Source organism: Etheostoma cragini, chromosome 9, assembly GCF_013103735.1.
Source record: "Etheostoma cragini isolate CJK2018 chromosome 9, CSU_Ecrag_1.0, whole genome shotgun sequence".
Taxonomy (NCBI): domain Eukaryota; kingdom Metazoa; phylum Chordata; class Actinopteri; order Perciformes; family Percidae; genus Etheostoma; species Etheostoma cragini.
The window spans coordinates 21,452,862-21,470,126 of record NC_048415.1 but is presented as its reverse complement, the minus strand read 5'-3'; the positions used below and the strand labels follow the sequence as shown (position 1 = coordinate 21,470,126).

Sequence of the window (17,265 nt, the reverse complement as noted above, 5' to 3'; positions counted from 1 at the left end):
GGCCCTTTGAAGCATGACCCCCAATTAACCCTCCTTGATTAATCCCCAGGTCTCCAAACTGCTGTTTCTAAGGTCTCATCTCATCACACCCACAGAGTATATTAAGCAGAGTCCAGTTCCCTGCTGTTGTCCACGCTCAATACAACCCGCTTGACTTTCTCTACTTTTGTTCACTTTACAGCTGGGGCTTGAAGTTGACTTCCTGTAGACTGCTTCATAGAGAGGGAAACCTTTTGTGAAAAAGCAGGAGAAAGGCCTGTTCACCCACCTTCATCATACTGGAAGCTACATGATGGCAGGAAGATTCCCCATTCCCTTCTTACTTCTTGCAATATGCTGCCTGGCAACTGCAGGTAAGGATCTCATTGATTCTTAGTTACATTTGAAACTTATAGAGTTTTCAGAGACACATCTATACAAGTAATTGAATTTTCATTGTAAGGAGCCAAAAACGAACCCATGAAACTCCGGTGTAAGGAATGACTATGCATCAAACCTCGCAGTTCTTTGTTGTCAGACAACCACAAATGTGCCCTTAGCGTGCCTTTCTAGACAGTACTTGTCAGAGTTATGAGTAAGGGGGATTTACATTTAATAAAGTGCTGACAAGTTCAGTCTCAGAATACAAACACTCTGCAGTCCTACATGTACTGTATCTGTCAGATTGATTGGAATGAGGCTCAGATACTGCCATATACCTTCGAATTCACAGCCGTTAAACAGGCAAACCAAAGCAAGAGAGAGAGAGAGAAAATAACCAAGGAAACTGATTCAAAGGTGAATACAAATGTTATCAGTGTGTCATATCAATTAATGTCAGGTTCCTGATGATGTCACTTATTGCCACAACTCATCCAATATGAAATAAAATACTTCTCACTTGGCAATTGCTAATTAAGACCTTTTACGCTCCAATACGTTATTGTGAATATGAGTAACAGCTTCCTAGACTGGTATCTATGACAACATACCTCTTATCTTCTTTAGATTACTCTCGATGTTTCTGTACATTGCTGAGATTGTTTCAGGCTGCAGGCAATGACTGACTTTGTAATCACCACGCTAAGCCATAGAAACAATGATTCATGAAGTAATTTAATCTAACAATAATCCTTCTTTAATTTTGTTATTCTTTTGTTAATTAAGATCATTAAAAGGTGATTCAAATAATTAATTATAACTTTTAAAACTGCTGCTTCTAACACCTGGATACGACTATTACACCTGGAAACAACCTCACAGGAGTCAAGAGTCTGCAGACACACTAGTACCTTTGTGGTTGTCCTAACATGCAGATGTTTAGCCGGTATAATGTTTACCATGTTCACTAGCTTAGTTTAGCATGTTAGCATGCTAACATTAAGTATTAGGGCTAAACACAAAAGCTATGTCCTAATTCCATACAATACCTAATACTAAGCCTAAACTCTCTCTTCTTGTATTTCCATTAAAAACATTTGTTGCCTCTACATATGTTTATTATGGAGTTACATGTTCTGTTAATGATCACAATATTGAATCTCCTTTTATCCTAGCCATTCCTCATATTGTTAATGCTAATCACACATATATACATATATATACATATATATATATATATATATATATATATATATATATATATATATATATATATATATATATATAGTTTTATAGATATATTCATATATTAATTTTATATATATATATATTCATTTTGGCTGTGTGGCTCTTTTAAACTGACTAGTCCCCTGAGCCACCCCTGCATTGTAAAGTTGGTATGTTCCAATTGAGGGGCGGGCTTCAGGCCTATATAGTGTAGCAGTTACGTTTACTCGGGTTAGAGAGAGAACGAGGAACACTGGAGAGCGTAGGGCGTAAGTCCGTTGGGTGCCCTCCACAATGACTTTCTTTAACGTCAGTTGACAGTTTACTTTTTTTTGTTGTTGTTGTTTTTGCTGTCCGTAATTTAGTTTATTTTTGTAACACTATTTTGCCATATTGACCTTATTTGGCATGAACAATAAAGACCCCATCTTAACAACATCACCTCGGACTCATCTTGAGTGTTTTTTCTACTTGCTCGACTACTTGCTACATCTACCCACAACAGAGACCCTTTGTCTAATGAAATTACCAGTATAAAAAGTGTTAAAGGTGCAATATTTAATACTGACAGCTAGCGTTTAAAGTGGTTACTGCAATCCAAATTCAAAATACTGGAGAGAGTACTCCCCAGACTCAAAGTTTACGTTGGTTGCCAGGCCGAGACCACAGTATCCAACAATATCTCTAGACGCTTGTTTCACATAGCCAGACATTACTTCACAGCACAGTGGAGTAGCTAACGCTAGATGCTGGCTATATTGACAGTCATAAAAGCCCATCCTCTTGTGGAACTCCGTACCCAGCAGACAGACACACTTTTTGGGCTTAGAATTACGGTCGGAACCGCTAAAAAACCCTACAACCTTGCCGTACTCTCGACATGCCGGACAGACACACTTCCTCGGCTTAGAATTATGGTAAGAACCGCCAAAAATACCACTACCTTGCCGTCCTTTTCCACTCGACTGAAATACACACTGTATTGCCTTAGAATTACAGCAACATTTGCCAAACACACTCCAAACTCACGGTCCTCTCTTCCCGATTCACAGCCCCACTTTCTTGGCTTCAAATAACTCACTGTTGTCTGCTACAACTTCTGAACAGGCTACATGTTGTAAACAGCCGTGGCCCAAAATGCCTGGCCCTTCGGTAATGTTTGCTAACGTTGGAAGTTATGGCACGTCAGCATGGCGGCATTAAACAGGACCAGTTGGGATCACTTTACCGGCTATGTCTCAATTGTTTTTGCAAGTCACCAACTCAACTACTATACAATGCAATGTGGGTACATGAATGCAGATTTTGAGGATGTAGTATGTTGACTAAGGAGGAGAGAGAAAAGTAGAGTACCGTATGCTGTAGATATACATTATTCTTGTTCAATGCACAAAGGAAATTAAGGTGTTATGGCTGCAAAAAAATTAATTGAATTTTGGATAGTGTAAAAACTCATAAAAGTCAAATATTAAACCATTTGGAAAACTTCCTTTTAGCATAAAACATTGAAGTATGTTGTACACAAAAGTACACCTGAATCTGAGGCCTAAACGTATTGGTTAAGTTAGAATGTTGACCTGAGGATAGCACTGGATTAAAAATGGATCTCAAGAGGATATCAACGTCATTTCAATTCATCCATTAGGGGGTTTGTAGAGAACTTCTTGGAAGTCTAATAGTTGTGGATACATTCCACTCTAAACCAATTGTCTAGATTTGATTAAGATACATCATCTGGGGTCCGTGAGAACAACATTTAGAAGTAGGTGAAGTTTCAAGTTATTGTGGAGTTGGCCACTACTACTTACTACTGTTACTGTTGTCCACACTTACAAGTTCAGCAGCGGTTTTCATCGCTTGACCAAAATATTCAATTTACTGACCTAGGCTTGACATTCAGCACCATAAAGAATTTCTGATTCTGATAAAGTGACGAAAAATATGTCAAGTTGGCAACAAACTAGCATGAACCACACTGAGAATCTAGTGTACATTACTCTTTTTTATTTCTAAGATTGTAAGATGTCCTGTTTACAGAGACGGGTTCAATGCGACTTTGGACTCAAACTCACTCCAGCTTTAATCTGCAACATCCCGTGCTGTTTTTCCGTGGTTGCACAGGAATAATTACCCGGTAGGAGGCATGCTACATAGCCAGCACATGCATTTTTCAAGCTTGCAGTCTGCCGCCATAGGTTATTATTTCAAAAGTTCTTCTCTATTCTCTGGAGGTTTGAACCACACTCCAGAGAGCTAACTTTTACTCAAACAATAGCAGTGTAGTCAGTGTGTGCTGTGGGCAGAGCAAACATAATTTCTCCCACAATGCCAGGATCTCAAACACAATGAGTCACGTATGAAGTTTTCCTCTAAATTCTTCCTCACACGGCACAGCACATTGTTGTACTGTGTCACAAGGGACAGATATTTACAGTTAGACAACCGAATGCCCTTTTCCCCGAAGTTTACTGGCAGTGAGTATACTTAGTGATTTATAGAAAAATCTTCTGATGCTCTTGAAGAGGTAAAAGGCACATAATAAACTTTCAAGGTTAAAAGACAAATTTTAACCTCTATTTGGCCAAATTAACTATTCATTGTTATCTTTTTTTACACCACCACTTTAGCCCATCTTTCACCTCTCTCTTTTTTTCTGTGTATTTCTATCATTTCGCAGCATCTGTGTAAACAGTCACATCTGCCCTCTAAACTTGTCAGGAGAGCTCTTACGTAATGTTTAGATTAGTCTGCAATGAGTCTTCTCTCAGCGTAATGCAATCCAGGATCTGGGCCTCCCAAAACTCCTAAAAGTCAGACTGAGCACCTTGACGTCCATATTTCAAGGCTCTGTTCTGCTGCTTCACTCTATTTTTTTGCTGTTTATAACTTTTTTTCCCCATATCCTTACAACCATTTTGTGGTTGACTCTCCTCAGCTTGCCAAAATTATTATTTTGTGGAGGATATATCGTGGACATTTGGGCTGCGTTTGGGTTTCGTTGTGAAATAGAAGCTTGTAGGAGCCATGACAGATATTAATTTGAGGCACTTGCCAGAAACAACGTCGGCAGGATGCTGGTTGTACTGGAGGCACAACGTCGGGCTGGTGACTCACTGGAAAACATACCAGCATCCGTGATTGCAGAAGTACTTTCTCCTCCTCCTATAGCCTTTCCTGATTATATTTATGGGGCAGCTTGATGACTGATGGAGCTATTAGTGCGAATCCGTCTTCAGCAATTGTGAAACCACATAGTCTTACAGGATTTTTAAATAAAACAATAACTGGAAAGGGAATTTAACTATTCTCATATTCATAGCTCAAACGTTCAACTTTTTGGCGTAAAAAACTTTCTCTCTGCATTTTTGTGTACTCTTGGCAGAAAGCAGTCACCGTGATGCCAAAAGTGGTTTTAAAGTTTTTTCCCTTTACAGTTGAGCAAAAGGTTTGTCTTCATATCTGCAATGCTTTCATGAGGCCAGCAAGAGGGGGACTGCCAAAATGCATTGTGCAACCACTGTAATCTGAGAGTTGGGGTAGCCAGGGGGAGGAGAGAGGCAGGCGCAGGCGGGGGTTGTCTGGTCCAAATCGACACACTCCACACACGCACAGTGTGCCAAACCAACAATGTCCCTTCCAGCATGCTAAACCAGATGTTGGCCTGTGATTCATGCGAGTAGTCAGAACAGCGCAGCACAGAGGCAAAGTGGCAGAGTGGTTGGGATGTTTACATAGCAACAGGATTCCTGTGAGTGTCTAATTACAGGTCTGCTCTCCCCCATGGTGAGGCCTTAATCTTAACAGTGCTGTCAAGGAGGAGGAAGCCATGCTGCCCCTGTTTATATCTTTTGCTTACCTAGCATCACCCATCTTAATTAACAGTTGTTTATAAATTAGATTGTTGAATATTTACTTTATATACTTATATACTTTTACTTTATAATAATTTACTTACTCTCCAACCTAGACTGTGACTATCTACACACGCACGCACGCACACACACACACACACACACACACACACACACACACACACACACACACACACACACACACACACACACACACACATAGACACACACACTCAAGAAAGAGCACCTGAGCTGCAGCAGACATCCTCCTATCTTCGTCCCGCTCCATCATATTGTGTCAGCCTCCCGTTAAGAGGAAGCTTACGTAAATCTGCATGAGTGTACCGGATCCCTTCCCCCTTCCCCCATCTCTCTCCCTCTCTCTCTCTCCCTCTCTCTCTCTCTCTCTCTCTCTCTCTCTTTCTCTCTCTCTCTCTCTCTCTCTCTCTCTCTCCCTTCATAGTTCCAGTAAGCAGGCGTGTAAATAATTTCGGTCAAAGCCTGTAATGGGAGACAGCTGTTGATCAAAACTGTGATTGTGCATTTTCCATTGTGTTTCATATCCCAATAAAAAAGCCACTGGAGCTGGGGAGAGTTAGAGTAAGAGAGTTTTGCAGAGGGTGACTTCATCGAAGAAAGGGAGAGTAATTGTAAGAAATTGGACTCCCTCTGTTATGATTACTTTTGGAAGCACCAAAAAATAAAATATTTTGTGCTGCCAAAACTGGAGTGTGTGACTCTGGATCTACAAAACAAATCAGAATATGAGATTCTAGCTGAAGGCTTCCAGGTGGTGTCTTTCATCAGACTAGCCCCTCCTGGGGCTTCACCTTCCTCACTCCTTTTCCACCAGATGAGTTCTGCTGATAGACCCTGTCCCAATTTTGGAATGGCCCTTTGGAAAACAGGAGTGTCTTTCCAAAAAGTAACAGCAGACCCTTTACTGTGGCCTAAACATCAGCTATTTGTGTTTAACTTGTTTTTCAAATTTGGATTTCAATCAATAGATACAGTAGTTGTGGTGGTCTAGTTTGTTGTAGTAATACAATAACTATTAGCTACAGTGCGCTGTAATATACTATTTTGCGGTACACCTGTCATTATTTTAAGCATCAGTACAAAAAAACGACAAACGATAAATCTACTTACTTCTAACGGCAAGTTAGTAGCACAACATTATGTATATCATCTGCTATGTTACGTATTTCTCACTGAACTTCTATTCATAGCTTATATATTGTCTGGTGACTGTTCAAACAAACCTATTATTCATCACACTTTCCGTTTGTTAACTGTCCTGTAAAGAGGCCTTCCCAGCGTCCTTTGTACGTGTTAAAACACGAAGCAGCATGGCATTTGACAAGTCATTCTTCTCTTTCGCCCTCCCTTTCCTGAAGCTGAAGAACCCTGGAGGAATGTAGTCCCTTCCAGCCTGTGTGAAAACGCTGTCTGCCTTGCCCTTTCTCACCTCTCTGACTCCTTCACACTGGGCTCACACACTGGTACAAAGGCCCAGCATTGTTTCACTCTTTGCTTTCTGTTGATGGCCCCTTTTATCACATCTGAGTGATGATGTTTTTGTAAAATATCACAGGATCTCAGGAAGGACACGTTTTTTGGCTGCTACTTGATTGATGTTAAAAAAAATCAATCCACTAAATGTGCTTGGTCTTATTGATCGAGCAAACCCCTTTTCACATGCCCGTAACAAATCAGTGAGCCCCAGGGTATGGGATGGTGTGTGTGTCAGTGTCAATTTGGATTTCAAATTTGAACAGATATGGCAACATATGGCTCTTTCTTATTCCCAAAAACAATATCCATCTGATCTAGATCATCCAGTTGAGGCATGCCATGGATGAACTGTGCAAGTGTAATTGCAAATGAAATGTGCAGTATGATTTACAGCATTGCATGGGCTCTAAAACATGTTTCATAATGTTCAAAGATCTTTACAATCTGTGGCTTTTGAAATTTCCAGATTTAAAGACAGTAACTCAACAAGTGTCCTTCAAGCTCTCAACTAACCTTTTTCCACAGCCTGTCTAACATTTTGACTTTCCATCCCTGCTGGTAGTTAATATTAAATACTGTTGGTTGAGGATTTCTGACAAGGCAGATGATCCAACACAAATGAATTGAAGCTGATATAAGTTGGACCACACATGTGACCCTAGGGCACACCTCCCTGCATCCCCTACTGGGTTTGAATCTTTGTGAACAGATGAAGTGGTTGCTCACAAACCCCCACGAAGCTGCTGTCAGAGAACATGGCTTTTGCACACATGATGATTGATGAGTGAGATGCCCTCAGAACAGCAGGACATAAATATCTTCCATTGCCCTGTTTAACCAGGAAAGGCACTTATGCTCTGGTACTTTTAGTAATGCTAAGTACTGCAATGTGCAGGGTGAGCTGATAGCTGATCACATAACCGAAACCAATGTATAATAATGCCACTACACTGTTGGTGCTACTTGTGACATTCATTACCAACCAAGCCTTCACTTGTTTTAGTCATGCTCAGAGTGCGACAATAATTAATTTGCATTTGAGGAATATAAGGAATTTTGAAGAAATATATTACACATTTTACATTCTTAACTAGTTGACTACATAAACAAGTTAGTTTACTGAAACTGGACCAGTATTTGCATGTTTTTATTTCGGTCTTAACCATGTACTACTTTTTGAATCCACAAACAGCCAGTTCTTGTTTTGTGAATGCACTTACAACTTTTTTGTTCTTTGATATTATAGGTCCAGACAGCACATGTCAGCACCCATCAGTAAAGACATACAGTGGCAGCACAGCCAGTAAAGTCTTTAGTCAGATGCACACATGCTCGCCTGTCTCACTTTACGCAGTGGCTCCTCTGTTCCCTTTGGGAATTAGCCTTGTCATCCATATTTTCAAAGCCCTCTGATTTATGTCTGCATTTAGAGGAAGAAGAGAAATGTACCCACTTCTATCTCCTTTGCTCGCCTGTGGCTTCATATACTGCTCATAATTGGTTGTGTATTTTTTTTCAACTAATGATGATGGTTTATCAACAGGTGCCCACCTTATCTGTCAGGGCTGATGAATAAAAACCAGGCTCAAATGTTTATTACGTTGCTGTCTTAGCACTTTTCTTGCCCTGGGCGTTGCTTTGTCTGGTACATTCACGATTTACCTTTTAAAATAATATTTCTCCTCCCAATCTTTGCAAACAACACCTGCAAAACATTTGACATTCCTGTCAACCTTAGAACTGTAATGTTGGTATTCTAACACGCTAAACTAAGATAATAATAATAAGTTATATTGTAAACATACAACATATGAATGGTACCTGTACTGGGTAAAGCACTTTGAGTAGTCGTTAAAAATAGAAAAGCATTATATAAATGCAGTCTGTTTATAGTAGCTCAGTTGTCCGTTAAGAGAAAGACAGAGCACCGCTGAATGTTTTTGAGAGAGGGAGAGAGGGAAAGAGATAGTAATTAAGTAAGTAAGTAAGTAAGTAAAAAAATGTATTTCTATAGCACATTTAAAACAACTCACACTGACCAAAGTGCTGTACGTAGCATATTAACCACAGAATAATAAAAATAAAATAGAATAAATACACTTACAGTGATTTAAGCTAAGTCAACATCAATAGACAAAAACTTCACTTTATTAGTAAAAAAAAAAACATTAATAGGCATTCCCCAAGCCTGCCTATGGTCCCCCAGTGGCTAGAAATAGCGATTGGTGTAAACCGAGCCCTGGCTATTCTGCTCTGCCTTTGAGAAAATTAAAGCTCAGATGGGCCGATCTGGAATCTTGCCCCTTATGAGGTCATATAAGGGCAAGGTTACCTCCCCTTTCTCTGCTTTGCCTGCTTAAAGAATTTGGCCACCCATGAGAGAGGGACATCATGGATTTCAAACGAGCAAAGTGGCAGTTGGTCAAGTTGAAAGAGTTACAATAGTCTTAGTGGGAGATTGTGAAGGCATGGATTACTTTTTCCAGATCATTGTATGACAGAACAGACTCGAGTTTGGAAATTATTCTCAATTGATAAAAACTGGTCTTTACAACAGATGCTATTTGTTTGTCCAGGTTAAAATTGGCAGGGATTGAATTTTTTGATTTTGAGGGGCAAAAGACAGTAATTTCAGTTTTGTTATCGTTTAACTGAAGGAATTTGTTATTCATCCAGAGTTTTATTTCTTTTAAACAGTCTTAAAGAGGCTGCATGTACAGTTGGGATTCATCTGCATAGAAATGGAATGAAAAATTAAATTTTATGACAATGTTACCTTGAGGAAGCATGTAAAGGTTGAAGAGAACTGGACCCGGAATGGATCTCTGGGGGACACCGTAAGACACGGGAGCAGGGAAAGAAGAGTATTTGCCTATGGCCCCACTGTTCAAGACGCTCTAGTAGTGTACCATGGAATGGAGAGAGAGTGAGTGAGATAGAAGAAAAGGGAAGGTGGAGTATTGCACACAATGTTTATGTAAGTTAATAACAACTTAGGATACTTTGAAAGCAACTTTTTCAGTTTTTGATCCACCTGTGAGTCAACTTGTGCATCACTACTGCGTGTAGTTTCACCTGCCGGCTGACCCTTTTACTGTACTGAGTTGTCGATTCAGCTCTGAATCTCCTACAAATCTGTCCCCGCATCTGACTTCCTAACCTTTACACAGACAGAGAGGCAGAATAAAAGCACAACAATCCCACCTTGAACAGGCTGCATGAAAGAAGAGCCTTCACTTTTTTCCTTTATTCTGCCCCCTCTTAAACCTACGCACTTTCAAAAAAGAGAGATGCATTTTAATGGTACTTGGTTTTTCTTTGTATTCAGTACCCTCACTGTCGCTGACGTTTTTACATCCACAGGGATGTAATTTATTGTCTGAACACCTGTTAAGATACTTACAGACTGAAAAAAACTATGCATGCAAACCCATGCATCTCTAACAAAGATCAGATATATTCCATTCAAACTCCTGTCTTTTAGCTATTTTTTCAATAACAGACCAGTTGACAAGTTTATGGTTGATGACCAATAAAGAGTATTTGGGTATTTGAGTTCCAGAGAGGTTTGCAGGATATGTTATGTGACTTCAGATTTCACACTTTGATGGCAGAGTTTACGACTTCCCTAATGGAGTTCAAGTCTCACCCCTACCCTCCCCCATTTATCCCATTTCAGCTTCCTCATCTTATACCTCCGATTTTACAGTCCAGAGATAAATTCTTTTCATAGGCAGGCCAATGAAGTGAGTCTACCCTACCCTTATGAAAGGCTTTACTCACTTCCTGTAGTAGTAGCTCGAGGTTCAGGGGAGAGTGGGCTGCGCTAATGTAAACACTGCAGAGCTAGTGATTCTTCAGTCCAAAGCCCCTGAGGAAAAACAAAAGAGGGCAGAATATTACGTTCCTTGAAATTGGTTTGCATAGTTCATGGTCCTTGGGAATAATGCCCCACAGTAAACAAGAAAAGAGACCAGAGGATTCATTTAATCTTGTAGTTCATATGGAACCTGGGATATCCCATTTAGGGGGAGATTGAAAACAAAAGGCCCCTTTGTTCTACTTTGTATTTTTTGCAATCAAATTGTCTGTATTATATCTTTCCATTATTGGAGTTGTATTCAAGATGCATTACATTTCTATATTGTCTTCCTCTGCTCCATTGTTTTTTCAGATAGAGAATAATGAAAATGAGTGTGTTTAAATGGACATGACTAACCTCTTTATGAGGCTAATCCCAGTTATGATCATATTCATTGTATGGTGTTTACATGAGCACAGAGAAATGGGTTATTAATATTCTCCGGTTACATGATGAATACTTGTAACCCGGTTATTCATTACAGCAATTTATTTCTGCAGGGCCTGTGCAATAAACATTACACTGTACATTTACTACAAGTTCCCAACTTTAATTTCTTCTCTGTACTGATCACCAACAGCGGCTTGCTCTGAGCTCCACTGTCTGTCTCTCCGGAAGTAAGAGACATTTGCTGCGACCATTGTTTGTATTTCTGTTATGTCACTTGGTTGAAGCCGCGGCGGTGCTAAATAACCGAGATAAGGTATATACATGCATCAGTATCCAAATTTCTTTAGGACTACTCCAGGTAGCATATCTAGGTTTCTTATTATAAATATAAGGACTTATCTAAGTTTCTGAAAACAAGATTTACATGCTAAACAGGATCATCTAATAACCCGATCACAAATGGGTGATTCATGTACATGTACATTCATCCACATGTGCATGAATCACACAAACACATTGTTCTTGCTGTTTTATGTGTTGAAGTGATTTGTTGAAGTGTTTAAGTGAAGAAACACGTTCGCCTTTCGCCTGCATGCAAGGGTACCGAGAACTATGAACATGTGGATTCACACACACGCACGCACACACACACACACACACACACACACACACACACACACACACACACACACACACACACACACACACACACACACACACACACACACACACACACACACACAGGGGGAGGTTCTGTTTATTTATCTTTGGAAATGGCTTTGTGGGAATATCAGATTTGTCCCTAACTGGCACACAGACTGACATCACATCCTGAACCCAAATCTTGGCTCAGTGCTGCAGTTTGGAAGGCAACAAAGTGAATTCTTTGGAAACAGAGGCGTTTATCTCTAGTAAGATAGGAGAATAGCGTATTGATAAATGCCCAAACAGGGAGGGTCCTTCGTGTACTATGGTCTTTCAACTTGAAATTTAACAATATGTATACATGGTCTACTTTCTTAGTTTTCAGTTCAGAATAAAGTATTTTTACACGTGGTCATCAACCAGAACTTTGAAACTGAGAGAAGCTTACATGACACAGTTTGAAATATGGATAAATTTGTCTCAGTCCTAAATGATTTGTTACATATTTTTTTAAAGATTTAAGATTTTTTATTTGCCTTGAAGAAATTCGCCATTGACAGAAAAGATGCCACATAAAAAAAAACCATATAGTACATACATACATACATGAACAGATACAATACATAATATAATAGATAAAATACAGTCTGCAACACAAGTGCAAACAAACACAAGTAAACACAATTATGCAGCTGCCCAGTTGTCCAGGTTGTAGCAGAGCAGCCCATTATGTATTGTAATGTTTTAAGTGGAAATGCTAAGCATCCCCAAGTTCCAGCTCTTTACTGTAATTGTAACAATTGTATACTTTTCATTGTCTTATGTGAGAGCAAACTAAATATTTGTAGGTTTTTGACTAAACTATTTGGGATTTAAGTACAGTAATTGTGATAGTACCAATATCTCTGGGCCCAAAATGGCTTGGGTGCTGTGCCCAAGCCTTATAATGATGGGAACAACCCTGCCTACTCTTCAATTGACATTTCAAATGATTTTTATCTTACTTTTGAAATGACTATTACACTGCTTTCATCTTTTACACTTTGACTAGTCCACACAGCATTCTGGCATGGGAGAAAAAAAATGCTCTGGTTTATTGGCATTTCTTTAAACCAATCACAATCGTCTTGGTTTGGGCTAAGCACCAGCCAGAGGCCTGTTACAGCTATTAACTGCTTTGATGCCCATACGTTTTAGCTTTATATATGTTGATTGCAGTAACCAGGAAGTTTATCAAGATAAAGTGGTTAAGACAGCTGTAGTGGTACCTGAAAGTGGTGATGAAAGTTTTTTTCCACCCAGAAATCTCCCTCTAATTTGTTTCTGTCACAGCTAAACCACAAACTCCACTTGCACTTTTAGATGTGGTTTTTACACTTGTTCCATTTGTTAGAGAGTTATTGTAATGCCGTTATTGTAATGAAGAGAGTCCTTACTCTTTACAAGCTCAACTTTAATGTTTAAGGCACCTTTTAGTTCGATTGTGGATGTGCAGAGATGTCCCGAGTTTATCTGTAGCATTCTGGATAGCAACAAGGGACCCTGGGCCTTAGGGTGAGATTGGGGTAACGTTGTGGTTTTCATGTTGGGTCTATTGAACTGGATCAGGATCAGGCTGTCTTATCCATGCTAGCTTTTCCCAAAACATCAGTGACTATACATTTACATGTACATAATATTCCAGTTTTTGCCTTTATTCCAAAAAGACAATATTCTGACTTAGCTGTTTACATGACTAAGGAAAGTGAATATTTGACTAATATTCCCATTTACATAAAGGCGTGCAAAATACGTTTTTTATTAAGTTTACCAGCGGCGGTGGACTTGTTGGACCATGCAAACACAGCCTCCCTCCATTCTTCAAACAGCTTCTTGAAAAGGTTGGCATAGCGATTTATTTGTATATCCAAAAACCTGTTGAAATCCAAATCTTTCATAGTGTTTAAAAGTAGCTGTGTGTTTCCTTCTTAGCTGACCTTAAGCCTACGGTAAAAACTCAGATTGAGACGTATATTCCGAAGCGTTGTACACATTCCAAAGAATGCCTGTAAAAACCGAATACTACCTGAATCCCATATGTCTTTATCAAAAGAAAGCTATATTCGGAAAAAGGCCTTATTCGGAATATCCAACCTGAACATGCTGTTTACATTACCTGTATCCATTTTGGAATATGATCATATTCGGAATAATAGTGGAATATTGGTGTGCATGTAAACGTACTCACTGTTGCTGATTTACCCTGACACGTCTGGAGTTATTGATTTGTAGCTAACCACAATACAGTTATACAGTAAGTGTACCACATTAATCCGGTACTGAGGTACCAAAAGTGGTAACCCGCAAGCTACATAAGGGTTTAGATGGACTCGACAGATTTGTTTAGCATATCTTTATTGTAGGATATAGTTAGGGTTACACTCTTTGGAATTCATCTTTTATACAGTTGGTGCTCTCATCTCCCTGAAGACTTTTAATACATTTTAGAGATTACCGTTACATCTGGAGTATCAGATTTGCCTCATATTTAGCTGTATCTGTTGGGTTAAGATGGTATTTGTGGTATACCCTGCAGAGTTTCCAGTAGGCCCAGGCTTGACTTGTTTTGTGACAGATTGAACAGCTTCTCTCATTCCTCTGCTGTGGGCGTTTGGCTTGACCAGCTAATGTTAAAGGCACTGGTAACTGGACAGGACATACTCTGTACTCCATCAATGACCGAGGAAGCATGGCTGGAGAGAAGGGAAGACAGAAGCAGGGGAAAAAGGCGGACAAACAAGGTGACCGAAGACTCAAAGCTGCAGCAGGGCCGATTGTGTTTTTCCCGCTCTAAAACTGTTTTCTGTTGATTGAGCTTGGCGGATGGTTCATGTGATTGGATTAGAACACTTTAATGACTGATCTATCTGCTATCTATCATCTTAAAGGTTTACTTTTTAAGGTTTGTAGGTGATGTTTTAGGTTCAAAGATGTACTATAGGTTATCATAGTGAAACAACTGTATGTCCTTAGATCATGATTGAGTTGTTTGCAAAGATTTAGGTATAACTTCTATCAACTTGATCTAATGGAGTACATTTAATTGAAAACATCAATTGATTCGAAATGTTTATTTGACACTTGAACACTTTAATAATCTCACTAATAAAGGTGGGAGTCTCCCTCTCTTCCAAAATGGCTAAAGTTTTTCAAACAGATCAAGTTTCGGTAGGCACCTGTGTTTTTCATCAGATAATGATGAAATATTTTAGATAAAGTTTTATGTGAAATTAGTTTGACTTAAATGACAAAATAATTGGTTCTGGGTGGACTAGATTAACTGAAAAGTTCAATATTTTTGTACAGGATATTAGACACGGGAATAAGATAAATTTAAGAAATAGCTGACAAAATTGAGGGAGAAACATTTTGACCAAAAGAAATGACTAAAAGTTGAGTAAAAAGTAATGACCTTTAATGAACTAAGATTGGAGTTGTCAATACTGGTATTAGTAGTGGTAGGATAAAAAACTAATAACTAAGCAATTGGCCCATTCCAAACACTATATAGTATAGGAAGTATGGTAATTCTTTTTTTATAACTATAAACTATATACTTATAGGCCATCTTGCAATTGGGGGTCACACAAGCGGTGATGTCGAAATTGGGCCGGGGGCGTTAAGTGTTGGGACCAAGACCTCTTCCCTACTCCTCCCTCCCTACTTAGGCTATGTTTACACAGGGCTGCCTATTTTCCTAAATGGACAATTCATCCTCTCTGTTTTAAAAAATTAAATTGTTCACAGCTTTCAGTTTTTAGAAAAATGTTCGGTTACACGTACCTGTGTATATATGCAGGCAATGCCGTCAAGTGTATGCCAAACCTGTAGGTGGAAGTGGAACAAGAAGCTCAAGCCCACGTTAGCCAATCAGAATCCCCAAAATAGCAACAACAGCAACGAATCACTTCCTCGGCTGCCTAAACCTTAAATTTTCTCACTTTACATGCAAACATGCAAACGTGCAAACAAAGATTTCCAAAATCTCCTCTACAGAAAGAGTTTTTAGAAAGACTCATTTTTAGAGGCGAATGCTTTGTTTCCGTATAAACGAAGAGCACAAACAAAGGGAAGTGTCTCAGTTTTTCAAAATAACCATGTATGTGTAAATAGTGCCTTCTTGCCCCCTTTGTCAGCAACAAAGTGCTTAGTAGCAACATTGTCAGTAATCATCTTGAACCATCTCCGGGGACTACACATATCTAATTTATGGGATTTCTTGCTCTGGAGCAAAGTATTAAACAAATCCACTAACTGATATTTCCTCTCTTAGTGGTCTTTACACCTGCCTCGTATGGTCTGGTCTTTCTGACTAGTCAGTTTGATCCGAACTAAAATTACACGCTCCGGACAAAACAGATGAATTTGATCCATCCAGAAGAGGTAGTCTTGGTCCAGATCACACTGAATGATGGTCTGGCTAGTTTTGGAGAGTGAATGCACTTTTTGGATGGTTCATGCATCAAATGTATACAATGCAACAAAAACATGGACCTTGGTTTGGCCTTTAAGGTGTAAAAAAGGCACAAAGATATCTATGCTATACTACTACTTACTACTATACTAAAAACCTATATATGAAACTTTGAAAGCCCCACTCTTTTATCTATGTATCTACGTGCTACCCATTCCCTCCACACGCCTCTCTTTTCTGTTGTATTATTAAGCAAGTTAAACAATCAGAACAGTGCCCAAAGTGTGTTGTAATCTTTTGGCGGTCTCCCAGAAAGAACTAGGTTTTTCTTTGTTTGTCTGGCAGTTTTTTGTTATTCTCCATGTGTGAGGGGAAAAAGTGAGTTGGTGTGCCCTCAGACGTGTTTGTGGGAGTGAGGCTTGATGACATAGCTGAGCTTCGGTCCCTTGGGAGGAAAGGGGGGTTAAAACATTTATACACCATAGGTTTTTGCCATTAAGCTTTGTCCTTTTATCACAATAGCAATACCTTGTCATGTTTTAATATATGTATGCTACTAAAACAGTTTCAAAGATAATCTATTTGGGCTTGAAGTGATTCACAAGAAACAAGAGACAACACAAAGTCCAGGTTGAGACATCTGTTAAGGGCTTGGGATTTGTCTCAAGAGACAAATATGGTAACAATAAAGCCTCTGTTTTTTTCTCACAACAAGGAGAAGGGAGCTATGCCATACATAATCTCTGGCTTTAACATAGGCTTATTAGACAGCACGGAAAGAGCAAACAATAGCTATATGTTCAGAGCAAAAAAGGTTTTCCCCCTAGCTATACCCCACTAAGGTACTGTGTTTTTGGAGTCAATTGGGGGAGAATTTAACATTGTTATCTAATGGCGGTTTTCCACTGCGTGGTATCTACTCGACTCGCCTCGGGTCTACTCGCTTTTTTTGGTTTTCCATT

The 17,265-nt window shown here is 39.3% G+C and overlaps 1 protein-coding gene across 2 annotated transcripts in view; it reads left to right on the top strand.

The window, feature by feature from the left end:
* The window catches only part of tgfbr3 (transforming growth factor, beta receptor III), a 78,488-nt gene that overhangs the window by 8,608 nt on the left and 52,615 nt on the right, over nt 1–17,265 (top strand). For both annotated transcript variants that reach the window (XM_034881508.1, XM_034881507.1), the window contains exon 2: nt 182–353. In XM_034881508.1, the coding sequence (XP_034737399.1) occupies nt 290–353 (64 nt within the window). In that variant the 5' untranslated portion in view covers nt 182–289. The remainder of the gene's footprint in view (nt 1–181; nt 354–17,265) is intronic.